General features: G+C 36.2%; 4 protein-coding genes and 1 long non-coding RNA gene across 5 annotated transcripts; 2 read left to right on the forward strand and 3 right to left on the reverse strand.

The window, feature by feature from the left end:
• The first annotated feature begins 1 nt into the window (after position 1).
• Positions 2-1,542, forward strand: LOC132193845 (C-type lectin domain family 4 member F-like). Its single transcript, XM_059614767.1, has 9 exons — positions 2-150; positions 221-283; positions 330-440; positions 498-593; positions 681-773; positions 839-869; positions 923-984; positions 1,033-1,147; positions 1,196-1,542. Exons 1-9 carry the CDS (start codon positions 64-66, stop codon positions 1,423-1,425), a joined length of 888 nt encoding a protein of 295 aa, XP_059470750.1. The 5' UTR covers positions 2-63; the 3' UTR covers positions 1,426-1,542.
• A 222-nt stretch (positions 1,543-1,764) lies between these two features.
• Positions 1,765-4,032, reverse strand: LOC132193911 (uncharacterized). Its single transcript, XM_059614865.1, has 5 exons — positions 3,917-4,032; positions 3,771-3,866; positions 3,225-3,450; positions 2,270-2,380; positions 1,765-2,210 (listed from the first exon to the last, which is right to left on the reverse strand). Exons 3-5 carry the CDS (start codon positions 3,303-3,305, stop codon positions 2,019-2,021), a joined length of 384 nt encoding a protein of 127 aa, XP_059470848.1. The 5' UTR covers positions 3,306-3,450; positions 3,771-3,866; positions 3,917-4,032; the 3' UTR covers positions 1,765-2,018.
• A 1,821-nt stretch (positions 4,033-5,853) lies between these two features.
• LOC132193963 (uncharacterized) lies at positions 5,854-7,202 on the forward strand. Its single transcript, XM_059614962.1, has 5 exons — positions 5,854-5,984; positions 6,438-6,477; positions 6,543-6,604; positions 6,663-6,777; positions 6,833-7,202. The coding sequence occupies exons 1-5, from the start codon at positions 5,916-5,918 to the stop codon at positions 7,057-7,059; spliced, it is 513 nt and encodes a 170-aa protein (XP_059470945.1). The 5' UTR covers positions 5,854-5,915; the 3' UTR covers positions 7,060-7,202.
• A 603-nt stretch (positions 7,203-7,805) lies between these two features.
• LOC132193964 (uncharacterized) lies at positions 7,806-8,634 on the reverse strand. Its single transcript, XR_009441503.1, has 3 exons — positions 8,454-8,634; positions 8,354-8,384; positions 7,806-8,301 (listed from the first exon to the last, which is right to left on the reverse strand). It is a non-coding gene; the product is annotated as an uncharacterized LOC132193964 (long non-coding RNA).
• A 2,372-nt stretch (positions 8,635-11,006) lies between these two features.
• Positions 11,007-14,904, reverse strand: LOC132193881 (uncharacterized). Its single transcript, XM_059614819.1, has 7 exons — positions 14,856-14,904; positions 14,754-14,794; positions 12,605-12,666; positions 12,455-12,546; positions 12,176-12,380; positions 11,797-11,901; positions 11,007-11,284 (listed from the first exon to the last, which is right to left on the reverse strand). Exons 4-7 carry the CDS (start codon positions 12,478-12,480, stop codon positions 11,084-11,086), a joined length of 537 nt encoding a protein of 178 aa, XP_059470802.1. The 5' UTR covers positions 12,481-12,546; positions 12,605-12,666; positions 14,754-14,794; positions 14,856-14,904; the 3' UTR covers positions 11,007-11,083.
• Positions 14,905-21,557: the final 6,653 nt, after the last annotated feature.

A 21,557-nucleotide genomic window follows, 5' to 3' on the forward strand; every position in this document is an offset into this window, starting at 1 on the left:
GAGGTCAAAGATGAGAGTTGACAATAACTGAATCACTCATTGCGCCGCTGAGAAATAGAGGCGATGGACCGTTTTTGGTTGTTGATGGTCGTCGGCCTTTTCACGGCCCAAGTCTGCGACCTCCAACAAATCGAGCATTCAGTGATTCAGGTAAAATTTAACAATTACAATTAACGAGAAATTTAATTCCATTTCTGCGTGCAACATATTTCACAATCAGGAATGCGAATGTGCCAACGGAGTGAAGAGGCTGGAGAAATTTGCCAGCAAATTTGAAAATTGGGTACGAGATTTCAATATTTTACCGGATAAATGAACTCTGCTTTTAGGTTGTGAAGGAGACGGAATCAAAAATGGAAATCTCGACGCAGCTTTCGTCGCTGCTCACGTTGGTTGGCTCTGTTTTGAAAAGGCAAGAAAGTTTGGAGAAGAAATTCGAGGTGAATTTAAATTTCCATCCATTCGCAGCAAATTCCATTTTCACTTTTCCCATTCAGAACTCAGATTCGTCGGTCGAGTGCAAATCGTTGCTGCAGCAAATTTCGAATTTGACCAAAGATGCGGAAACGTCGCAGAAGCAATTCGACCAGATGGTAAAAAAAAATCTTTCAAAAACTTTATAAATTCATTAGTACAAAATTAAATTTTCTTGGTGAATATTTTCATGATATTGCTTGCAGGTGTCAAAAAAAGATGAGGAAATAAAATTGCAGCAGCAGCTAATTTTGATTTTGAAAGGGAAAATTGGAAATTCGAGTGTGGAAAGTGATGAGGTGTACAAATTTTTCAAAACTCTTAATGCGCCATTTAAATAAACTTTGCCCTTCCGCATTTTCAGTTATTGAAAGACACTTCCTGCGAACGAGCTCGTAATTTTTTGAATTATAGTTTTTTACAATTTAACAAAAATGTCATATCGCAGGTTTGGCAAATTTGACGCTGCTGCCCAACGGCAAAAAGTACTTGTTTTCCCACTCGAGCTTTGTAAGAATTTAAGTTTTTTTTTAAATTATTCCCCCTGATTTTCGTCAGGTCGACTGGAATTCCGCGAACGAGTCTTGCGTCAAACAGGGTCTTCATCTGGCCACGATCGTGGATCTGAATGACGCACAAATCGTGGCAAACCAAGGCCAGAGGGTCAAACAAGGTCAGGCGAATTACAATTGGCCGGAATTGAATATACAATTATTTTCAGTTCCCGGATGGTGGGTTTCGGCGAAAAACTTTGCGAGTGGGGACGAAAAGGACTTCCGGTGGCAGGACGGGACCAATCTGGCCCTGGACAGTCCGTTGTGGGTGAACAACGCGGGAGACGAGAAAAGGGGCTGCGTTTTGATCTACAACTACAACGTCGGCTTTCTGAACAGCAATCCGTGCACCAGCGAGCGCCACTTCATTTGCCAACTGCCCGCCGAATGCGACTAGCAAAATCCCAATCAAATTGAAAATTCTTTTGCATAATTCAAACCTTTATTACGAATTGATTCAATAAATTCTAAATATATATATATTGATCAAAATATGTGTGTCTTTGACATAAAATTTCTATTAGCAAAATAATTTTTTTGAGTCTTTATGCATGCAAAACATATAACGAGGAAATTCACCAATTTCCAAGAAAAAAATTAGTCAAAGTTATTAATTTAATTACTTCCCGTTTCAAGTGGTTTCTTTGGGGTTTAAATTCTCAAAAATCTACTTTTCACCCAAACGTATAAAGCGTTTTTTTTTATGCAGACTTACAAGTAGGATGTTGGTTGCATTTAAAAAGCCTTAATTATTAAGAGTTGCCAATAAAAAGCACTAGAAGGATCATATTGAACAATTTCAAAAAGGTCAAATTTTATTTTGCAGACTGTGGACTCTCTGAGAAGCAATTAATTTGAAAACAAAAAGTTGCGGACACTTTGGCAAACCTCGGTCCTTTTGGGTAAAAATCATACAAACTAAGTTCTCTGCGAGCTGTGTTTAAATTTATTTCACACAAACAAAACGCATGATGTGTTGTAGAATCTAGGCTAGGGAGTGATGGCCATGGGTGCGACGGCCACAATTTGGTCGTGGAAGGGTTGCAGGCGGGTGAACTGCAGAGGCGCCGTGTAGCGGTCGGCGGCGCAGTAGACGAGGCCGTAGAGGTTGGCGACGACCACCGGCCCGACCACCAACATCGGCCGCACCACCGGTCCACCTATCCCCAGGGGTTGGGAATACTCAACGTTTTATTCTTTAATTGGCTGACTCGGAGAACGAAAAATAAAGGCAAAATTACGTCGCATGACAACGACGAATTGTCCAACACGTTGCACGCCTGTGTGGCCGGATTGGACAAACCGGAGCAACTGGACGCCGCCGGTACATCAGTTTCGTGGGCTTGAAAAGTCTGAATTTTTTAATTATTAAATTTACAATACTGAAAAATCTTGAATGCAATGGTATGAGTTTTGGAATGCAATATTTAAAAAGGAAATTTGAAATTCTTTTGTGCAAAATCGGTAGCCGGGTTATCAAGGAACACGATTGGGTGTCAAAACACTGGCCAATCTTGTTTTCGTTTACAATTTACAATTAGAAATCAAGTTAGGTTATGTTAAATTTAAAAAAAAAAAGACCCAAAAAAATTATGCTTGTTTACAAAATGAATGGTAACACTTGACTTGTTCTATTGATGCTAAACCAAAAATACGGTTACCCAAATTGGTCCTGCCAATGTTTTCCTTCGATATCTGTGTCAAAGGCAGATACAAGCATGGATACACTTAAGAAAAAACAATTACAAATTGTAAGCAAATTATTCGCTAAAATTAAAGTTTTTACGTGCAGCTTTTTAATCTTTTTAAAGGAATTCTTTTTATCAACTCAACCATAAATTGCTTTAGGTCTCAGTAAACATAATTCATTGAAAAATATTTTTATCACAAAAAGGTTACAGGGCAATAACCTTTTGTTATCAAATGCGTGATACATATGAACGGAAGGACCGAAGGACCTGCAAGTGATTGGGATAATTGTTTGCCCTTGACTCTTACAGGGGAAACGTTTTGGCCACTCTTAAGTTGTTTTCTCATGAAAAAGGTTTGTTCCTTTCCCTTTCAACCTGAACATCTTGAATATGAAGGAAAAAATTGCTCTCGCTTTTTTTTGTTTTGTTATGTTTCCGGTAAGATAAATGCAGATGTATGTGTGAATGAGATGCAGCCAACAAAATAAATGTATCTTTGACGCACATAATCGATGGGATTGAACCAAACGACGCGAGCTCTGACTGCGGTGTTGAAGTTGTGGTAGAGTGACGGCGTCAGCGGCATCACCACGCCCTTGTACTTGAAATTGCACACCCTGAGCACCACCCACGTTGCCGTGCCGGTCACCAGGTGGATTTTGTTAGGTCGCCAGCTGTTCCCAACCACCGGGTCAAGGGACACGACCGAAACAAATATAGGATTCTTCGATCTGAAAATAACAAACGAAACAATATCTGCGCAAGGCCTTTCAAATTTGTATGAGAATTTGAAAAAGATTCAATCAATGAGGGGCTGAAATTCAAATTTCCCCAAAGGGACACGAGTTATGGTGGTTCAAACGAGAGATTGACAAAGCTTGGAAAACCACGTCTCTTTTGATATAAAAATCTTACAAAGTATTTTCCCATTTTTTCCCATATCAAAATCTTGAATTCTCCTATTTCCAACAATGGTTGCTGGATTGAGAAAGTTCTGCTCATACATTATATTGTGTATAACACACGATTTTATTATTTAATTTTGGCTCACTGAAGTTCAGCCTCCAAAGGTCAAGACGAAGTGTCTGGAAAGGAACATGCCCAACAAATAGCGAACGGATGATCCCAAGTTGTGCCTCACGTACACCTGCAAACCCTGATTCGATCTAATTACGCAAATAAATGCACATTTCTCACCAAATACGGATATTCTGAGAGGGCCACGTTGACCACGGAGCCGTCGGCGGCCCTGGCGCAGGGGCCGACGGCGCCCAACAAAACCAGCAAAAATTTCACACCAACATGCATTTTGGTGACGACAGCGGAAACTTTTGCATATTATGACGAGACATTTTTTTTTTAATCTCACCGCCGCAGGCGTTCATTTTTTTCCCGCGTCACATTTGTGTGATTAAAAAATGGACATATTTCACTGTCGCCTGCGTGTCTCTCACTTTATCACTTTCCGCAGACAAATAGGGTCTCATTAACGGAGTAAAATATTTATCAAAAAGCAGGATTTTTCTGTTTATTTTGCTTGAGTATTTTCTTCCAAAAACTCCCAACCTTTTAAAAGACAAATCTGGCGATTTTTTAATAAAACTGAAGACTTCACATTCAAGTGTTGAAAAATTAACTGCGTTTCACCCACAATTGGGCCGATCAGGCGAAATTGCACAACGCTGGCTGTATCCGCCATCCACCGATAATCACCAATTTATTTGTAACTTTTCTGAACCACAATTTTCAGATTTTAAAATGGGAGCTTCTTCTTAATTGACAATCATTATTTTTAAATTTCTTATTTAATAAAAAGGGTAAAAATATGCAATAATTCACTTTTATTTGATTTGCTGATGATTAATCTGGTTTCTTCGCTACAATTCTCATTTTTTTTTTCTACTTTTTTTCAATAAAATTTTCTTTCTGTGTTTTAATTTCAACAGAGTATAGATAAAATATCTTCAAGTCCTGCAAATAGGAACAAATTGTGTGTTTCTGCCATTCTATCCATAAAGCTTTCAATTTGCGACTCGCAAATCTGCATACAAAATTCAACTGCGTGCATTTTTTCCTTCAATTGACCAACTCTCATGACCATTGGCGGATGTAAATTTGAAAAAAATCTTATATCAAAATTTTCGTGTATACTCCCGTTTCAAAATGGAAAAAGGGTAAAAATGGTACTCACTTTTTTTATGCTGAACAGGCTTGACGACCTCCTGCAGCGGACCAAAATCCTCATGAACTCAAGATCTGCAGCCCACACGCCTGCGAAATAGAAATTTGCCTTGTGGTTAAAAACTTAAAAAGTAAACAATGTGATGTAACAATTTGGACAAATAAAACAACAATAATAAAACAAAAGACACGTGCTTCCCCCCGTTCGTGATCGCATTTTTGGAGAGGAACGGAATTATTTTTTCACAAGATAATTTGCAGCGTTAATAAATTCATTCGTTTAAGATTTCTGCCAGCATAAAATTATTACTTACAAAAATAGAGGGAAAAAAGTCAGAACTATTCAAGGCAACCTAAAAGAGACTTTCTTGATCGCAAGCAGAAATCCTATTAGGAAAACAAGCACGGGGAAGAAATAATTTACATTAAGAAAGGAACTTTTGCCACACGTAGTGAATTTGATCTCAAAATATTAATTGGTTTTGCGCCGAAATTTTTATGCAATACGGACAGTTCAAATTTGTCTTGTTAATTATGTAAGTACTGTTATTTAATTTAATACAAAAAATGTATTATTTTGCTAGGGAAAAATACCATAATATTTGTCGAAAATTAATCTTTATCTTTTGCCAAACGCGCACGTTGGCTGTTGTTGAACCGCGATTGCCCTTTGACCATTTTGATCCTGTTATCATTTTTGAGGAAAACAAATTCAGTCTCGTGTGAGATGATAAAAAAAAATTAGGGAAGTTACGTCAGCATTGCTCATAGATTTTCACTTGCGTTTCAAATAAACAATTTTTGTTAATTTTTCATAACTTTGCTTTGCTCATTTCCTGGGCTGGAAGAAAAAATTTTAAAGTCACATTGACAAAATTTTAAGTAAAAATTTAATGAAAAAATAATGTTGTTTGCTTTTGGCTGTTCAGACTAGCGAGGGCAGAGGGCAGTGATAAAGGCCAGGGATAAAAAGCTTTGGCAAATTGAAGGCGACGCAGAAGAAGAAAGACTGGCCATGGCTCGTTTCTTGTCTCTCATTCTTTTGCTTTTCGCCGCCGCCCTGGCCAACGAATCCTCAAACAAGGTAATACAAAATTCAAATTATTTCTATTTATACGTACAGGCGATTGGGTAAAAGTCGTTTGATATCAATTCTATCACAAAGTTGTGGAAAAGATGTAAGAGTTTAGTGATGAAAATCACTATAAGAGTTAAAAGGAAAATTATTGCAAGAAACTTATTTTACTTTAAGTTGAAGCTTGTATATTAAAAGATATTCATACACATCCATTTATTATTTGATGTAATTTAATTTTTTCTGAAAAATGAAATGAAATGAATTATTAATTGTTACCAAATATTGTTACAGTATTATTTTATTAATCAGATAATTTATTTGTTTCATTTTCAGACAGAAATTTTAATTATCATGAATAAATTTTAGAAAAATCATAATATCCTTTTCTGATAAAATGAAATTCAATTATTTCATGACATTTGTTGTTGTTCATATCAAAGCAAATGTTCCTGTTTTCAGCAACGTAATCGCAGATCCTCCGCAAAATGCAACCTCGCTCGTAAGTTTTGCAAATAAAATGGACCAAATTAATTTATTAATTTATTTCGATTAATAAATTCGCAGGTTCATCAAACTTGGTTTTGCTGTCGAACGAAAAGATGTACTTTTTTTCTTACCCAGCTCAGGTAATTGTCAATTCCTGTGTTTGGATTTTTCTATAATAAATTTATTTATCCCCAACAGAAAACCTGGAATTCTGCTAAAGAGACGTGCAGCAAAAAAGGCCTCCATTTGGCCACAATGACAGATGTAAATGAATTGCAGGTGGTCGGGGAAGAAGCACGAGGAATTTATTTGGGTGAAAAACGAAAAACCGCATTTTTTTCTCTCTCGTGTATAATCAAAATTATTAGATAATGGTTGGCACGTATCGGCGAAAAACCAAGGGAGTGGAGGTGGAAAGGACTTCCGATGGCGCGACGGGACCAAGCTGGAGTTGAACAGTCCCTTGTGGCAGGAGGGCACGCGCAAGGCGGGCGACTGCGTTCGCATCGATAATTCGAGAAAGGGAAAATTGGTCAGCTATTCGTGCACCGATGAGCGGCCTTTCGTCTGCGAACTGCCCAGCGAATGTTACTGAAAACCAAATCAAATATAGAAATTGTAATTTTAAAAAAGAAAAAATTAAAACATATTTTGTCTCCATACTTGCAGTGGATTTTGTTTAAACGTGTTTGTATGTCAAATAAAATTGGTTAAAAGATTTTAGTTGTGAAAAAGTAAGATTTAATTTAATTTCTGTAATTATGTTGAAAATTTTACCTGCCACAAGAAATTGGTTTACTATATTAATGATTTTTTTTTGCAACAATTTAACTTCATAAATTTTAATTAAAGAGAATGAAATGTGCTGAAGAAAATGCTTAATATTTCTTCCAAGAATTGAAACAACTTTCAGTTTTTCTTTTTCCATCGACAGGCAAAGTGGATTTTTTTGCAAACAAGACTTGCTGCATCTATTTTGCAATGAACAGATTTTGTGAAAGAAATTTCTTCAAAATTCCAATATGGCCAGAAATAAATTGTTTTCATTGATGTCTTCATTGTAATATAATGTGGATAAATTTATTTGCACCAAATTTTGGTGTCTTGAATTCCCAAGAGCTTATTCGCACCAATTTTTTTTATCACGCCTTGGTTACTACATAAATATAATTTTTATTATTTTAAGTACTGCACCGATTGCAGACAACACCTTTTGTAGGCAACTCCATTATGGGTTTGCGAGCTATTCCTTCTTTAAGTCAAACAGCCGTTCCGTACTCTAGACGGAATAAAATTTTATTTAAAATAAGCTTGCAAATCTGCTTAAGTATTGAAAAATACAACAGAATTTTTCAATTTATGCATCGCCTCCATCAAAACACAAAATTATTTGTCTGAACCTGGATAAAAATTAGGAACTCTATTAATTCATTGATAATATTTAGAATAATTAATTTGTACTGTAATCAACAAATTGTTTGGGAAATAGGTTAAACTTCAATTTGTGTCAAAAAAAAAATTATCCCGTTCAGCATAATAGTAAATTTATAAGATCGCGCATACTCAAGTTTTCATTTGATTTGAATTTTCCGAGAATTGGATTTCTTTTCTAAGGGAAAAAGCTTTCAAATAAATGAATCTTCTACCGGAATAAAAAGTCTTATCCACGTGAATGTTTAGAATTCTTCCAGCTTTTTCATATAATATAATCAAGGTCTGCTGTCGTCATCACCGCTAAAACGGTAGCTGGCGGAAGAATAGCATTTGCGGCCACCCCATCGACAGCCTTGCTGAGGAAAATGAAGCCTTTATCTCATTATACATATCTACAGATTGTCTGAAAAATCGAAACGTTTTATAAACTTATTGCAAAAACCAGATTGACTTACGTCTTTTTGTTGATGTGCATGTTGAAAATTCCTGTAAAAAGCAGAAAGGATCGTTAATGACAATTGACGGGCGCTTAGCTAATTTATCATGGAAATCTACCTTGAGTTCCGGCTTCGTTCGGCGCGATCTTGCACATTTGCAGAGGTCAGAGGTCGCCTGTGACCGTGGCAGGTTCACAAAGCGTCCAGCGCGGACATTTCCGTACGCCACAGACAAACAGAGACACACGCGGGCGAACGAGACGCGAATCGGAGGGAAACTGAAAATCCTGAAAAATTACAAAGTGTCCAAAGTCCAAAGTGATGTGAGTCATGTGAGGCGTGACGTCATCGCTGCACGTGTGCATTTCGGTCTTCGGTCGAGAGGTGAACTAAAAATTGGCAGAACAGAGGCTATGAAAAGGGGAGGGGATAGTTTCTTCGCATGGCAGGCATAGGGAGGCCCCGCCCCTTTTCCCTTCTTATATTCCATAATAAGAAATTTATATAATGCTCTGTCATCCCCGCCCGCAACCAACAAAAACAAGTTCTTTCCTGCTGCATTCCAACATTCTTCTTCTTCCCTGCTAAAAAGTTTCACTTTCCGCAAACAAAGCAAAACCGCGTCAAACGAAAGCAGCGGGAATGCGATGACGTAATAAAATCGCGCCTCTTTTATGCTCAGTTTCCCTCGGATTCGCGTCTCGGGCGCTCGCGTGCGTCTGATCTGCGTGTCCAAGTGCGTGTCTGTGGCGTCCGGAAATGTCCGTGTGGCGGACGCTTTGTGGTGCCGAGGTCACAGGCGACCTCTGACCTTGGCAGGAAGTGAAAGATCGGGCCAAAGGAAGCCGGAATTCGAGGTAGTTTTGCATAAATATTTGTTAATTGCGATCAATTAATTCTTCCTTTTTTATCATCAGGAATTTTCAACAAAAGCACAACAAGAAGACCTAAAAGGTAAGACGATTTTTTTTTTTAATTTACTTAGGTTAAATATTTTGAATCTCTACGAATTAATGAGATTTTTATTGGAGGAAGCGAAATCCAGTATTAAAGTCGAAACTAATCAATGGCCCAATTTATTTTGGTCCGGAGATCATTAATTTCATCACAAATTCTTGATATTCGTCTCAAGAAATTTCAGGTTCAGCTTGTGGAATATTCGAAAGTACAATTAATTTATTGTGCAAATGTACTTGCATAAATAAATAATTATTTGTATAATTTAAGAGCTAAAATTATACAATTTTATAAGACGACGTAATTAATGATTAATCTTCGGCGGAATTTTTTACATAATAATAAACGCTCAATTTCCAAACAAATTATTAAACTACAGAGAAGCATTTATTAAAACGATCAATTAATTTATCAGGAAACATATTAAATTTAATGACTCATTTGTTTTCATGAATTGAGGCGAGTGGTGAAAAAGTTCCTTCTCTGAAGACGCAGAATTCCACAAAATTTAATTAGTCCGAAGATGTTTTTTTTTTCTTTTATTTTGGGGCCAGAATTTTATGTTTCTGCTTCAAACTCCGCTCCTAAATACAATTTTTCAAAAATACATAGAAAAATGAGCGATTTGTCGAATCATCTGCAGCTTTCTATGCTGTAAATTTTTATACACTAAAGATTTGAATTGGCGCCGATCTCGGTCAATAAAACCGAGCGAGGGCTTTTCAATTTTCTCTCGATCGCGACACGTGTCTCTCGCCGCCGTCTGCAGACTTAATTAATTGAATTCGCTCTTGAGGATGGAGCAGCAGCGGCCGCAGCCAGCAGGAGGAAGAAAAAGTGTCTTTCGATCGCTGCTTCTGAATCTATTTTGAAAAGCGGCGCTTCGTGATGGAATAAAGTTGTTATTAGATATTATTTTTTTATTAGAAAACGGCTGGAGATTTGTTAATGAAATTTAAGAATCGGGGTCAAAATGAAATATCCAATGATTTATCTTGCAAAAAATTTTTATTTTCATATTCATGAAGAAATTGAACAAACTAAATTTTAGATGAAAAAAATGACGTATAAAAACGGCCGAGTTTGTTGTCCGAGAAGAACGACTTTTGGCACAATTACATACTCACCAGAGATGTGCAGTCGACAATTAAATTAGTGTCTCAGTTTTATCCCAGACCCAGTCAATCTTATTTGCAGCTGCATGATGTAACAATAAGAAACCAGGTATTAATTTCAATTTATCAAATTTATGTGTATTTCTCCAAAAACGGTGCTTCAAGTTGGAATTCCTTAGAAATTAATTTTAACTTGCCAATTAAAAAGTACAGTCTCGGAAAGAAATTATTAAATTTATTCTTAATAATCCGTGCTTGAATAAATTGAAAATTTTAAAAACATTAAAAAAAATGCACCAGTCTGGACTTGAAAAGTTTAGTTTTGTTTTGTTTGTTTAATGAAAGCTCCGGTTCAAATGCTGAACCTCTAATAACAAATTATTATAAATGGCTTTAAAAATTTTAATGAAATCAACTAAAACGTTCAAGTTGGTGAAAAATCCTTTTGCCATTTTGCTGGCTTTTATTTCATTATTTTCCTGCTTCAAATTTGGTTCTTTGCGAAGTGATTTGCTTGTTCTATTAATTATTACAATTTAATTGAAAATCTTTGTCGTATGGTGTGATTCATTCAAAAAATTTTAAATTCAAATTTAAAAAAAAACCTATTTTTATTTCACAAATCGATTTTCGAATTAATTGATTACAAAAGCCAACTAAAATTTGCCAACTCTCCTTAGGGGTTGTCGATGATAACCTCCGGCATGCTGAGAATATCTGTGCGGAAGGCGGAAATCCTGTAAAACCAGCCTTTGTTGCTGTTGTCGTCATATTCATTGCAAGACGGATCTAACATAGTTCCCTGCACTCGGCCGTTCACCACCAGCGCTGGTTCCCGCACGAAGGTGGGGTAGTAGTAGCTGTCCGTGTAGTACATCTGCACGCAGAATTCCATCAACATTCTTCAGAGTGGTAATTTTTGGATAAAAGCAAACTCTTTTTTCATTTACTTTTTATCACTCGAATAAAAAAAACGCGATATTGTCAAATGTTATTGCTTCACAATAGAGTCAGCGTTGAAAACAAAAATGAAATTTTGGAACGACTTGTAGGCAACAATTATATATTTTAGAAACATGTGCAAAAATCATAAAAAAAAATTCGTTTCATTAACGGCCATTCAAATTTTGTAAAAGGCGTTCAAGTTAGTTTTTTCTTAATATAAATAATCTAATTTTTTGCATCAATTATTGTTTAATATAAGCAATTGCAAACGATTAAATAAGTCAGCAATGAACTTTTAATTATCTGTTTTTTCCTTTATAGCCAAAAGTTTCCTGTCCAAAGAGAGGAGGGGATTTTTAAGTTTTAACCTTCAATAGAGCTTTTTGTCTTAAAAAAATGGAGGAAAAAATAAAATGCAAAGTAAAGATTCGAAATGCTGCTAACCTTGCAAATATCAATGGTTTCGTCTTGTGTGATGCACGCCCCAAATTCGGAGTATAGGTTGCAAATCGTGGAATCCTTCACCGTCGTTGATTTGGACTTCAAACTCTGCACACACAAAACACAAGTTCAAAAGATGAAATACAGGTTTCGATGCTGATTTGGTCTGATTTTTATTAAAAAAATGAAAGAGAGACGATGTTATATTTGTGGGAAATTTATAGAATATTAGTTTCGTCTACGTTTTCATTCAACTGAATCTTTAATAATTGTAACTCTACGCTTGGAAACATTTTCTCTATATTAGCGTGAATTATTATTATTTTTCTGTCACGTACAAAATTGAATATAATAGGAATTGCGGATTTATTTTTAATCTTACGTTGCCTTCAAAGTAAATAATGGCCGCGTCCGTGTTGTCCGCTTGGAAGTCAAAAAATTCGCTTTCTGTCAAATTGAAACGCGCCGGGCCAAAAGGCACGCACGTCTTCAAAACAGCGAACGGCTCGCTGAATGAAACCGTCTTAGCCACAGGGTGCACCTGCAACTTGTAGTCCGTCAACCTTATCGCGGGAGTGTCAGAAGGACTGGCAATTTTTTTAATTAAAAAGTCTTCTTTTTTTACAAAAGTAAATTTGAATGAGAAAACTGATCAACTCACTCCTCATATCCACCAACCAACACCATCTTTGCACTGACAACAAAAGCGGGCACGGTGATCTCGTAAGGGTTGGCAGGGCTGTCGAGCTTGACCTTTGCAGCAATTAATAAATCTACCCCGAGTCGAGAAATAATGGAAAGTATAACTCACGACGTAGGGAAACTGGCCTGCCCAGTCGGCGGTCAGGGTCGGTCCGAAAGTGGCCAACGACGCTGCAGAAAATATCATTTTTTTATTTCTTGAATCGATTTGGAAAAAGAAAATATACGTGAGTAAAAAGAGGCGAGAAGAACGAGGAGTGAAAACATTTTGCCGACGTTCAACTTGCTTTCAACACGAGACACACGATTCGACTTTCAGAAAAGTTGTGAAGAAAAGTGTCAGTCGCTTGTCGCTTTTCCCCTTTTTACTTACCTTGAAAGGGGAGATAAGAAATAATGACCATGAAATTGCTTTAATTGCTTTGTTTTCGAAAGCGATGGAAAAATGTAAACTTTTGAGGTAAATTAAAAGCCCCGGCCGATCTTGCCAACAAGCCAGGAAGTGAGAAAGCGCAAGGAAGCGCAACAATCAAACTAATTCCCCCTTTTCTCACTGCCCTACTTTTTGTGGTGCCAGTGGAGAAGCGACGAAAAATTTTGTTCGAGAAAAGTTTTGGAAGGTGCTTGCAAAAACAGTTAACAACAATGGCAGTGAAAGAACAAAATGCTCTGTTTTATTTCAATACAATATGTAATATAGATTGTGTAAGATATTGAAATTCAAAATCCTGGGAAATTAGTTTGCATCTTTTAATAATGAATAAACGTGCCATGCATTTTTGCAAAATCGATTAATTAGATTTTGGTTTCTGAAATCGACGGCTTAGCTTTGGGCCGATGCATATATTTGAAAGTAATTAAGCACAAGAATGAAAAGAGGAGGACATGCTTTTGTCAAACATACGCGTGCAGGGTTAAATTGTTCGATATTCACTCAAGAAAAATCGCAATTTTTTCAGGTTGAATATGTTCAGATAAATTTGTAACACGGCCATTAATTATTAAATAATTTTAATTTCAATTTTTTTCCAGACACTCAAAAATTATTTTTTTGAAGGAACTTCCCTTTTGCATTTTTTTTTTTTTTTTTAAATTTATAGCATGCATTAACTTTTGGTAACCGTGAAATTCTAATTAGATTTTTACATTTTCATCTGTGTAAGTACAACTGCAACATTTTGATTGTCACCGCATAGGTATGGTTTAAAAATTCCGCTTATCTCCAGATATTCAGTGATTTTTCAAATCAAAACGCAACTCATCTCGTGAATTCAGAGCTCCAAGAAAGTAAAAAAAAATACTATTTATTTCACTAAAAGAAACTTTCCTGAATGTTCTGTGAAATATAAAAGTTTCACTAAAAGCAATTCAGTGACACAGTAAGAAAAAAAGGGGAGATAAAATTTGTTAATTTGTCAACCGCCATATTTAATTGCTGACTAATAGAGACTGCCGTGTGACAGTCCGAGAAGCTAATGAAATTTTTATCATTTTGAAAAGGCGTTTTTTTTTTTTTTTTTTTAAAGCAGAGTTGGGTTGACTAAATAATAATAGTGATTAAAAAAAAAACTGACAAAAAAAAAGCAATTAAAACGTCTTCCTTCCCCGAGAGGCACTAAAAGGGTTCAATTTCCTTAGAAGAAATAAAAATTTGCCTGAATTAAAAATTTTAATGATTTCAATATTATGCATTATTATAAGAATGAAAAAATATTTGTTAACCTTTATATAATTTACCAGTTTCTTAAGAAAAATAACAAAATTTTCTGAGCACAAAAAAGTTAAAAAGTACAAAAAATGTAAGTGAAGTCAATATGCCACAGACAATAATCAAAAGTTATAATTGCCGATTGAAAAAGAATTAGTTCTTGGAGTTTCAATTGTCACATATATTTTGCAAATATTCAATTTTTTATCAATGATAAAATCCTTGATGAGATGTTAATTAAAATTTGTGTGTTTGAAATTTTTTATTTTTTGGCGGAAACGAATGGCGAGATGAAATCTTGAGATGATATGCAGAATAAACTAGGAAAGGCCAAAATTTTGCAACTTCTCGCCTGTTTTATTTTAAAACCCTATAAAATAAAAAATAGCAGAGAAGAAACCGCAAAAGAGAAATTGCGGGGAAGCAGATACAAATACATAAATGCAATTAGGATTTTCAGTATTCAGAAAAATTTGCTCTTTCTCCTTTAAAGATGCAGACAAAGAAATTGCAAAACATGCATTTGGACATGTAAAATAAAAAAACTTACGACGTAGGGAAAATGGCCAGCCCAGTCGTAGGTCACCAAAGCTGTGTAAAAAATTATTTTCTCTCATTCAGATCGAGCGAAATTAAGAAATAAAAGAATTACGCAACATGCTGGTTTCTTTCAAATCTCCGACTGGACGATGCAACTTTCAGTTAGGTAATGAAGACAAATTCCAGTCGCTTCCTCGTTTTATATACCCTGCAAAGCGGAGATAAGAAATGCATAGCTATACAATTAAATTATGCGTCTACGATAAACAAGCTCGGTGCGTGACTTTGTTATCTCATTAAAATTTGCTAACGTTTCAATAAGTCTTTTAGGGAAATTAATCAAGACCCGCATACTCACCAAAATAAGGAATACTAAAGCGAGGGAAAAAACTGGAAATATATTAAAAGGGGAAAAAAGGAAAGAGAAAACTATTTTATACTTTTTCTTGCACTCAAGCAGCCTTTTTCACAAAAGAGAGATTGGGTGAGTCCGAATATCAGAGAAACGATTCTCGCGCAAGGATTCTCCAGGAACGTTTCTGCCTTTAAAATTTAACTTAAGAATCGTTCCTTGAGAGTCCCGAAAATCTTTTCCATGAACACTAATACGACTCATTATAATTGACTGATTTAAAAACAAGGGAAAAATTGATTTTTGAAGAACAAATAATTTCAGTTCTTTTAAATCTTTCCATCATTTCAATAGTTATTAAAAATCTTTTCACAACTTTTCATTATTACTTGTGAGACGTAGCAGGTAAAATTATTAAAGGCAGCAACCCGCATCACAGTGGTGTTGGGCAGCGCTGCATACTTTACAGGTTGCGTCAGATCTACCATGGATTTTCAATATGCATCCCGGTCAACCTTATTTTGCTGCTGCATGATCTAACAATAAGAAACCAGGTATTAATTTCAATTTATCAAATTTATGTGTATTTCTCCAAAAACGGTGCTTCAAGTTGGAATTCCTTAGAAATTAATTTTAACTTGCCAATTAAAAAGTACAGTCTCGGAAAGAAATTATTAAATTTATTCTTAATAATCCGTGCTTGAATAAATTGAAAATTTTAAAAACATTAAAAAAAATGCACCAGTCTGGACTTGAAAAGTTTAGTTTTGTTTTGTTTGTTTAATGAAAGCTCCGGTTCAAATGCTGAACCTCTAATAACAAATTATTATAAATGGCTTTAAAAATTTTAATGAAATCAACTAAAACGTTCAAGTTGGTGAAAAATCCTTTTGCCATTTTGCTGGCTTTTATTTTATTATTTTCCTGCTTCAAATTTGGTTCTTTGCGGAGTGATTTGCTTGTTCTATTAATTATTACAATTTAATTGAAAATCTTTGTCGTATGGTGTGATTCATTCAAAAAAATTTTAATTCAAATTAAAAAAAAAACCTATTTTTATTTCACAAATCGATTTTCGAATTAATTGATTACAAAAGCCAACTAAAATTTGCCAACTCTCCTTAGGGGTTGTCGATGATAACGTCCGGCATGCTGAGAATTTCTGTGCGGAAGGTGGCAATCTTGTTAAACTCGCCTTCGTGGCTGTTGTCGTCGTATTCGTTGCAATACGGATTCACCATAGTTGCCTGCACTCGGCCGTTCACCACCAGCGCTGGTTCCCGCGCGAAGGTGGGGTAGTAGTAGCTGTCCGTGTAGTACAACTGCACACAGAATTCAATCAACATCTTGAAAGGGCCGCGGCGAAAGTGTTAATATGATTTGGGGTCAGAATTAAGGCCCACTCTCTTATTTAATCGAGAATATTCCCTGACGTTTCGGATAAAAACCGATTCTTTCTCTCTCCACCCCATTCAAATTCCGTAAAAGTAAAGTAATTTTTTCCATATTTAAATTCAGAGTTTCTGTAACGAAATTTGTACCAATATTAGCAATGCGGTAAAAGATTAAATTCTCGGCGAGAAAAGTGTAAATAATTAATCTTTATTTTTCTAGACAAAAGTTTCTTGTCCTAAGAGAGGTGGGGATTTTAGTGGAGAAGGCTTTTTGTGCTAAAAGAGAGGAATTTATCGTGATATGATAAAAAAATTAATATTTTTAAATTATAATAGATGCCTAGATTCAAATGCTGATACCTTGCAAATATCAATGGTTTCGTCTTTTTCGATGCACGCCCCAGTATTAGAGAATGATATTGATTCAAATACGGTGTTGCAAAACGTGGGATCCAACGCCGTCGTCGACTTGGACTTCAAACTCTGCACAAAAAACACGAGTTAGAAAGATGAAATATAGGTTTCAAAAATGATATCTTCTAACTTCAAAGAGGTTGGGTCCGAATATCAGAGAAACGATTCTCGAGAAAAGATTCCCGCGCAAGGATTCTCAAGGAACGATTCTTTAGTTGAATTTTAAAGGCAGAAGTGATCCTGGAGAATCCTTGCGCGAGAATCTTCTTTTCTCAGATATTCAGACACACCCAATTTTTGTGGGAAATTTGGATTTCATGCTTTTTAGTTTCGTTTTATTTTTTATTTATATCATTTTTAAACAAATACATCTTTAATAATTGTAACTACTACGTTTGGAAAAACTGTCTGAAGTAGAACAGAGTTTGGAATTGGCGTGAATTATGAAATTGAAGATCATTTTTCTGTCACGTACAAAATTGAATGTTATAGGAATGGCGGTTTTATTTTTGCACTCACGTTGCCTTCAAAGTAAATAATGGCCGCGTCCGTGTTGTTCGCTTGGAAGTCAAAAAATTCACTTTCCGTCAAGTTAAAACGCGCCGGCCCGAAAGGCTTGCACGTCTTCAAAACAGCGAACGGCTCGCTGAATGAAACCGTCTTAGCCACAGGGTGCACCTGCAACTTGTAGTCCGTCAACCTTATCCCGGCAGTTTCAGAAGGACTGGCAATTTATTTTAATTAAAAAAGTCTTCTTTTTTTTACAAAAGTAAATTTGAATGAGAAAACGCACTCCACATATAATGCACCAACCAAAACCATCTTTGCACTGACAACAAAAGCGGGCACGGTGTACTCGTAAGGGTCGGCAGGGCTGTCGAGCTTGACCTTTGCAGCAATTAATAAATCGACCCCGAGTCGAGAAATAATGGAAAGTATAACTCACGACGTAGGGAAACTGGCCTGCCCAGTCGGCGGTCAGGGTCGGTCCGAAAGTGGCCAACGAGGCTGCAGAAAATATCATTTTTTTATTTCTTGAATCGATTTAGAAAAAGAAAATATACGTGAGTAAAAAGAGGCGAGAAGAACGAGGAGTGAAAACATTTTGCCGACGTTCAACTTGCTTTCAACTCGAGACACACGATTCGACTTTCAGAAAAGTTGTGAAGAAAGTTTCAGTCGCTTGCCCTTTTTACTTGAACAGGGAGATAAGAAATTAAAATTGCTTCGTTTTCCAACGCGACGCAAGGCAATTTAAACGTTTGAGGCAAATTAAAAGCCCCACTCTTGCCACCGAGCCAGGAAGTGAGAACCATGAAGTTGAAGTAAAAGGACGTAAAATAAAAAAATTACGCCAAAGAAATTGTAATGGGACTCGCAAACTGAGCGAGCTTGGAAAACTATAAAAATTATATTGTAATTGTATTGTGTTATTATTGATTATGCTGATGCAAAGCGTGCATCACTTTTAATTTAAAAAATCTGCCACGTGTTGGTAAAAAAGATTTACCAAATTTTAAATCGTCATTTTTATCTCGAGTAAATAAAACACGGCCATTTCACGCAATTAAGCAAAAAGAATCAAATTTGATTTAAAGAGTTGCGTTTAAATTTTTCTATTAAAAGTCGTTTCAAAAATATCATTGAATTAAAAACAGCAGCGGAAGACTGAAAATGATCTGTTCAATCTCGAGTTAAAAATTTTAAAGTGAGAGAGCAATATTTTTCATATCACATAATATTTGTAATGAATTGAGTAGATTTTCAATTATAATTATTTCAAGGGGAAAAAACCATTATATGAGGTTCCGTCTGCTTTTCACGCGGAAAATTCTCCCCCAGCACTGCGGTGTCTCGCGATATCAGTCAGCAATTAAATGTGGCGGTCACAAAACGCAAAGGAAGCGCAACAATCAAAATAATTGCTTATCACTGCTCTGCTTTTCGAGGTGTCAGTGCGGAGGAGCGAGGCGGAAAGTTTAGTTTGAGAAAATTTTTGAGGTCAACGACAATGGCTGCGAGAGTACAAAATGCTCAGTTTTATTTCAATTTGTAATTATTGTAAATTGTGTAGATATTGAAACTCGAAATCAACGGAAAATAATTTGTATCTTTAAATTGTCAATACGCGTGTCATGCATTTTTGTAAAATTGATTATAATTAAGATTCAAGGTTTCCAAAATCGACGACTGAGTGTCATTTAACCAATGCATATATTTGAAACTAAATAAGCACAATAATATTGTCACGAGGCCCTCTGTGTGGTTGTGAGTGACACCGTGCTCGTAGTAGAGGACCTCGTAACAGGGTGTAAAGGTAGAAATGGTAGAGTTCTGGATAACACTATGGATGGATTTATTGTGTAGCGCCGGACGGTACAATGGTTATGGTCGGAATTGCTAGTGTGGGTGACTCGCAGGTGACTGTCCAAGTGGGTTCACTGGATGACGGCCATGGTGACGGCGTCTCGTCGGACGGTCTCGTCCAACTGCTCAGTGAGGTGCAACTCTACTGGTGCATGGCTGCTCTAGTGCATAGCCCGTGTACGACTACCCCGGCTGCAAGGCCCGTGTCCGCCAGTACGCTGTACTGCTGACAGTGCGCTAATACCTGACTCAAGCTCATCCGCTATGTCACACCGTGACAATATAAACCGGACACCCAGGAAGGCATACTTTTGACAAACATGCGCATGCGGGTTATAAATTGTTCACAATATTCACCCACGAAAGGTCGCAATTTTTCGGCTTTAAAACGTTCAGATAAATCTGTAACACAGCCATTAATTATTAACGAATTCCAGAATAAAGTTCAAATAAATGGTATAATTGTTCAATTAGGAATATATCAATTTAAAAAAAAATATATCTTCTTGGAAGATTATTCTTTCTTAACTTTGAAATTAAGTTTTGTTCGTAAAAATCTCCAGTTCAAGTGCAACACTTTTACAGCTGATCAAAATCAGCAGCTTTTTACACAATGTTATTTAAAAAAAGAACGAAGGGAACAAGTTGAATGTTAATTTTTCTGTTTTAATTTTTATTCATATTTCTATTCTCGTCAACAAGTTTTTTATGTGTTGAGGAAAAGAACCCATGGTAATCCAGGCAGTATTTTTTTTCACAAAATATTGGTTGCAGAAAAAATAATATGTAAAAGAAGACTGAAGATTGTGAAATTTCTTCATGTTGAGAATCATTGTGCGTTGGACAACACAATAATCTTGTCAAACATGCAAACTCTATTGCATGTTGCATCAAAAGAAGTTGACATCGCTGGTGTCCGTACGAATGTAGTCGTGTCATACAAAATTTGTATGAAAAAATTATTCGAAATTCGAAGGCTTTTTCAAACAACAATCTAGTTTCGTCTACATTTAAATTAAGTTTATTTTGATCAATCTACATTGTAACAACTAAGGGGGCTTCTATGGTGGAAAGAAGACGTCCGCTGGTGACTGAATGTATATTTTACTGGCAAAACGATGCTCTATTTATACACAGAATTTTCAAGCCGGCTATCGCGGTGTTGCGGGACGCCCTGTCATCGGACACAATCAGGGCGCCCCGTTTGTGCTATCGTCGCCTTGCCACCTGTGCCTTATTGCCGGCCACTTTCTTTCCTCTCGATGGTCTGGCCGTGGCTTGCGGCCTTATACAGTATGCGACACTATTTAATGTACTTTTGGAATATTTCAAGCTGATTTCAGCTGTGAGGTTTTGGAAAATATTTTGAAATCTGACAAGATCTCTGGTATTTTGTTTCGTAAACCTACAGTTTCCGCTGTTTATTTATTTTTCACGCATAATTAAATGCGAAATGTCTCCAATCAAACATCAAACACTCCCGACGCAGATTGGTGTGTCTTGAGTTCATTGCCAACGCTTCTCGAGTTGAATTGAATGAAGAACCAAGCTTAATTTTGTTATTGCTTTGCCGTGGAAGAAAACGACCATGTGGCGTCTGCGCGTCGTCAGCCTGGAACTCAAAGATCTCAATCTGCAGGCTCAGGTTGAAGCGAGTTGGCCCCAAAGATTTACTCCATAGATTTACTCGTCTTCAAATTAGCCAATTTTTTGTCCTGAAAAGCGTGGACAGAAAATATATTGATAAGTTCAAATGGAGAGAAATTTATATTGATATGGATATCGTGCTAAGCGCATCAGCTTGAAATAATGGAAAAATTATTTAATTATATATATTCATACCAATTATTCAACTACTTCACACCAGCCTCTTTTTAAAGAACAAACCAAGTGCTCGAGTTTTTACGAAAAAAATAAACAAGTTTTAAAAATGAAGGTAAAGTAAAAATAAGCTGGGTGGCGTTTTATCGCATTAAACGGTGGAAATGGAGGGAATGAGTTGTCATTGCGCAGCAAAATCGATTTTGATCTAATTAGCTTGTTGCTGGCCAACAGCACTCTGCGTCGATTTCATTATATTCTTTACAACAACTAAATTGGCGGATCGCAATTTAATGAAATTTCTGTTGCGAGCTCACTGATTAATTGAATTCGGCCTTTAAATGGTTTACATTTCATACTGCGTGTGCGGAAAACAGACACGGAAAATCAGCAATTCATTGTTTATGCAGTGTTGAAATATTAATTCATTCCACTTCATTCCAAAGCTGCGAATTTAAAATTTGAG

The sequence above is a fragment of the Neocloeon triangulifer genome, unplaced genomic scaffold (genome assembly GCF_031216515.1).
Source record: "Neocloeon triangulifer isolate White Clay Creek 2 clone unplaced genomic scaffold, ASM3121651v1 ptg000005l, whole genome shotgun sequence".
Taxonomy (NCBI): domain Eukaryota; kingdom Metazoa; phylum Arthropoda; class Insecta; order Ephemeroptera; family Baetidae; genus Neocloeon; species Neocloeon triangulifer.

Bases quoted from the DNA above. Each gene is read 5' to 3' on its own strand.
- LOC132193845 (XM_059614767.1), top strand. From the start codon at position 64: ATGGACCGTTTTTGGTTGTTGATGGTCGTCGGCCTTTTCACGGCCCAA. The intron at 594-680 runs GTAAAAAAAAAT...TATTGCTTGCAG, and splicing joins AGAAGCAATTCGACCAGATG to GTGTCAAAAAAAGATGAGGA. The intron at 870-922 runs GTAATTTTTTGA...GTCATATCGCAG, and splicing joins CACTTCCTGCGAACGAGCTC to GTTTGGCAAATTTGACGCTG.
- LOC132193911 (XM_059614865.1), bottom strand. From the start codon at position 3,305: ATGCCGCTGACGCCGTCACTCTACCACAACTTCAACACCGCAGTCAGA. The intron at 2,381-3,224 runs GTGCGTCAAAGA...TAAAAAATTCAG, and splicing joins GGTTCAATCCCATCGATTAT to ACTTTTCAAGCCCACGAAAC. The intron at 2,211-2,269 runs GTAATTTTGCCT...TAAAACGTTGAG, and splicing joins ATTCGTCGTTGTCATGCGAC to TATTCCCAACCCCTGGGGAT.
- LOC132193963 (XM_059614962.1), top strand. From the start codon at position 5,916: ATGGCTCGTTTCTTGTCTCTCATTCTTTTGCTTTTCGCCGCCGCCCTG. The intron at 5,985-6,437 runs GTAATACAAAAT...TCCTGTTTTCAG, and splicing joins CCAACGAATCCTCAAACAAG to CAACGTAATCGCAGATCCTC. The intron at 6,605-6,662 runs GTAATTGTCAAT...TATCCCCAACAG, and splicing joins TTTTTTCTTACCCAGCTCAG to AAAACCTGGAATTCTGCTAA.
- LOC132193881 (XM_059614819.1), bottom strand. From the start codon at position 12,480: ATGGTGTTGGTTGGTGGATATGAGGA. The intron at 12,381-12,454 runs GTGAGTTGATCA...AAAAATTGCCAG, and splicing joins TTGGTTGGTGGATATGAGGA to TCCTTCTGACACTCCCGCGA. The intron at 11,285-11,796 runs GTTAGCAGCATT...TTCTGCGTGCAG, and splicing joins AAACCATTGATATTTGCAAG to ATGTACTACACGGACAGCTA.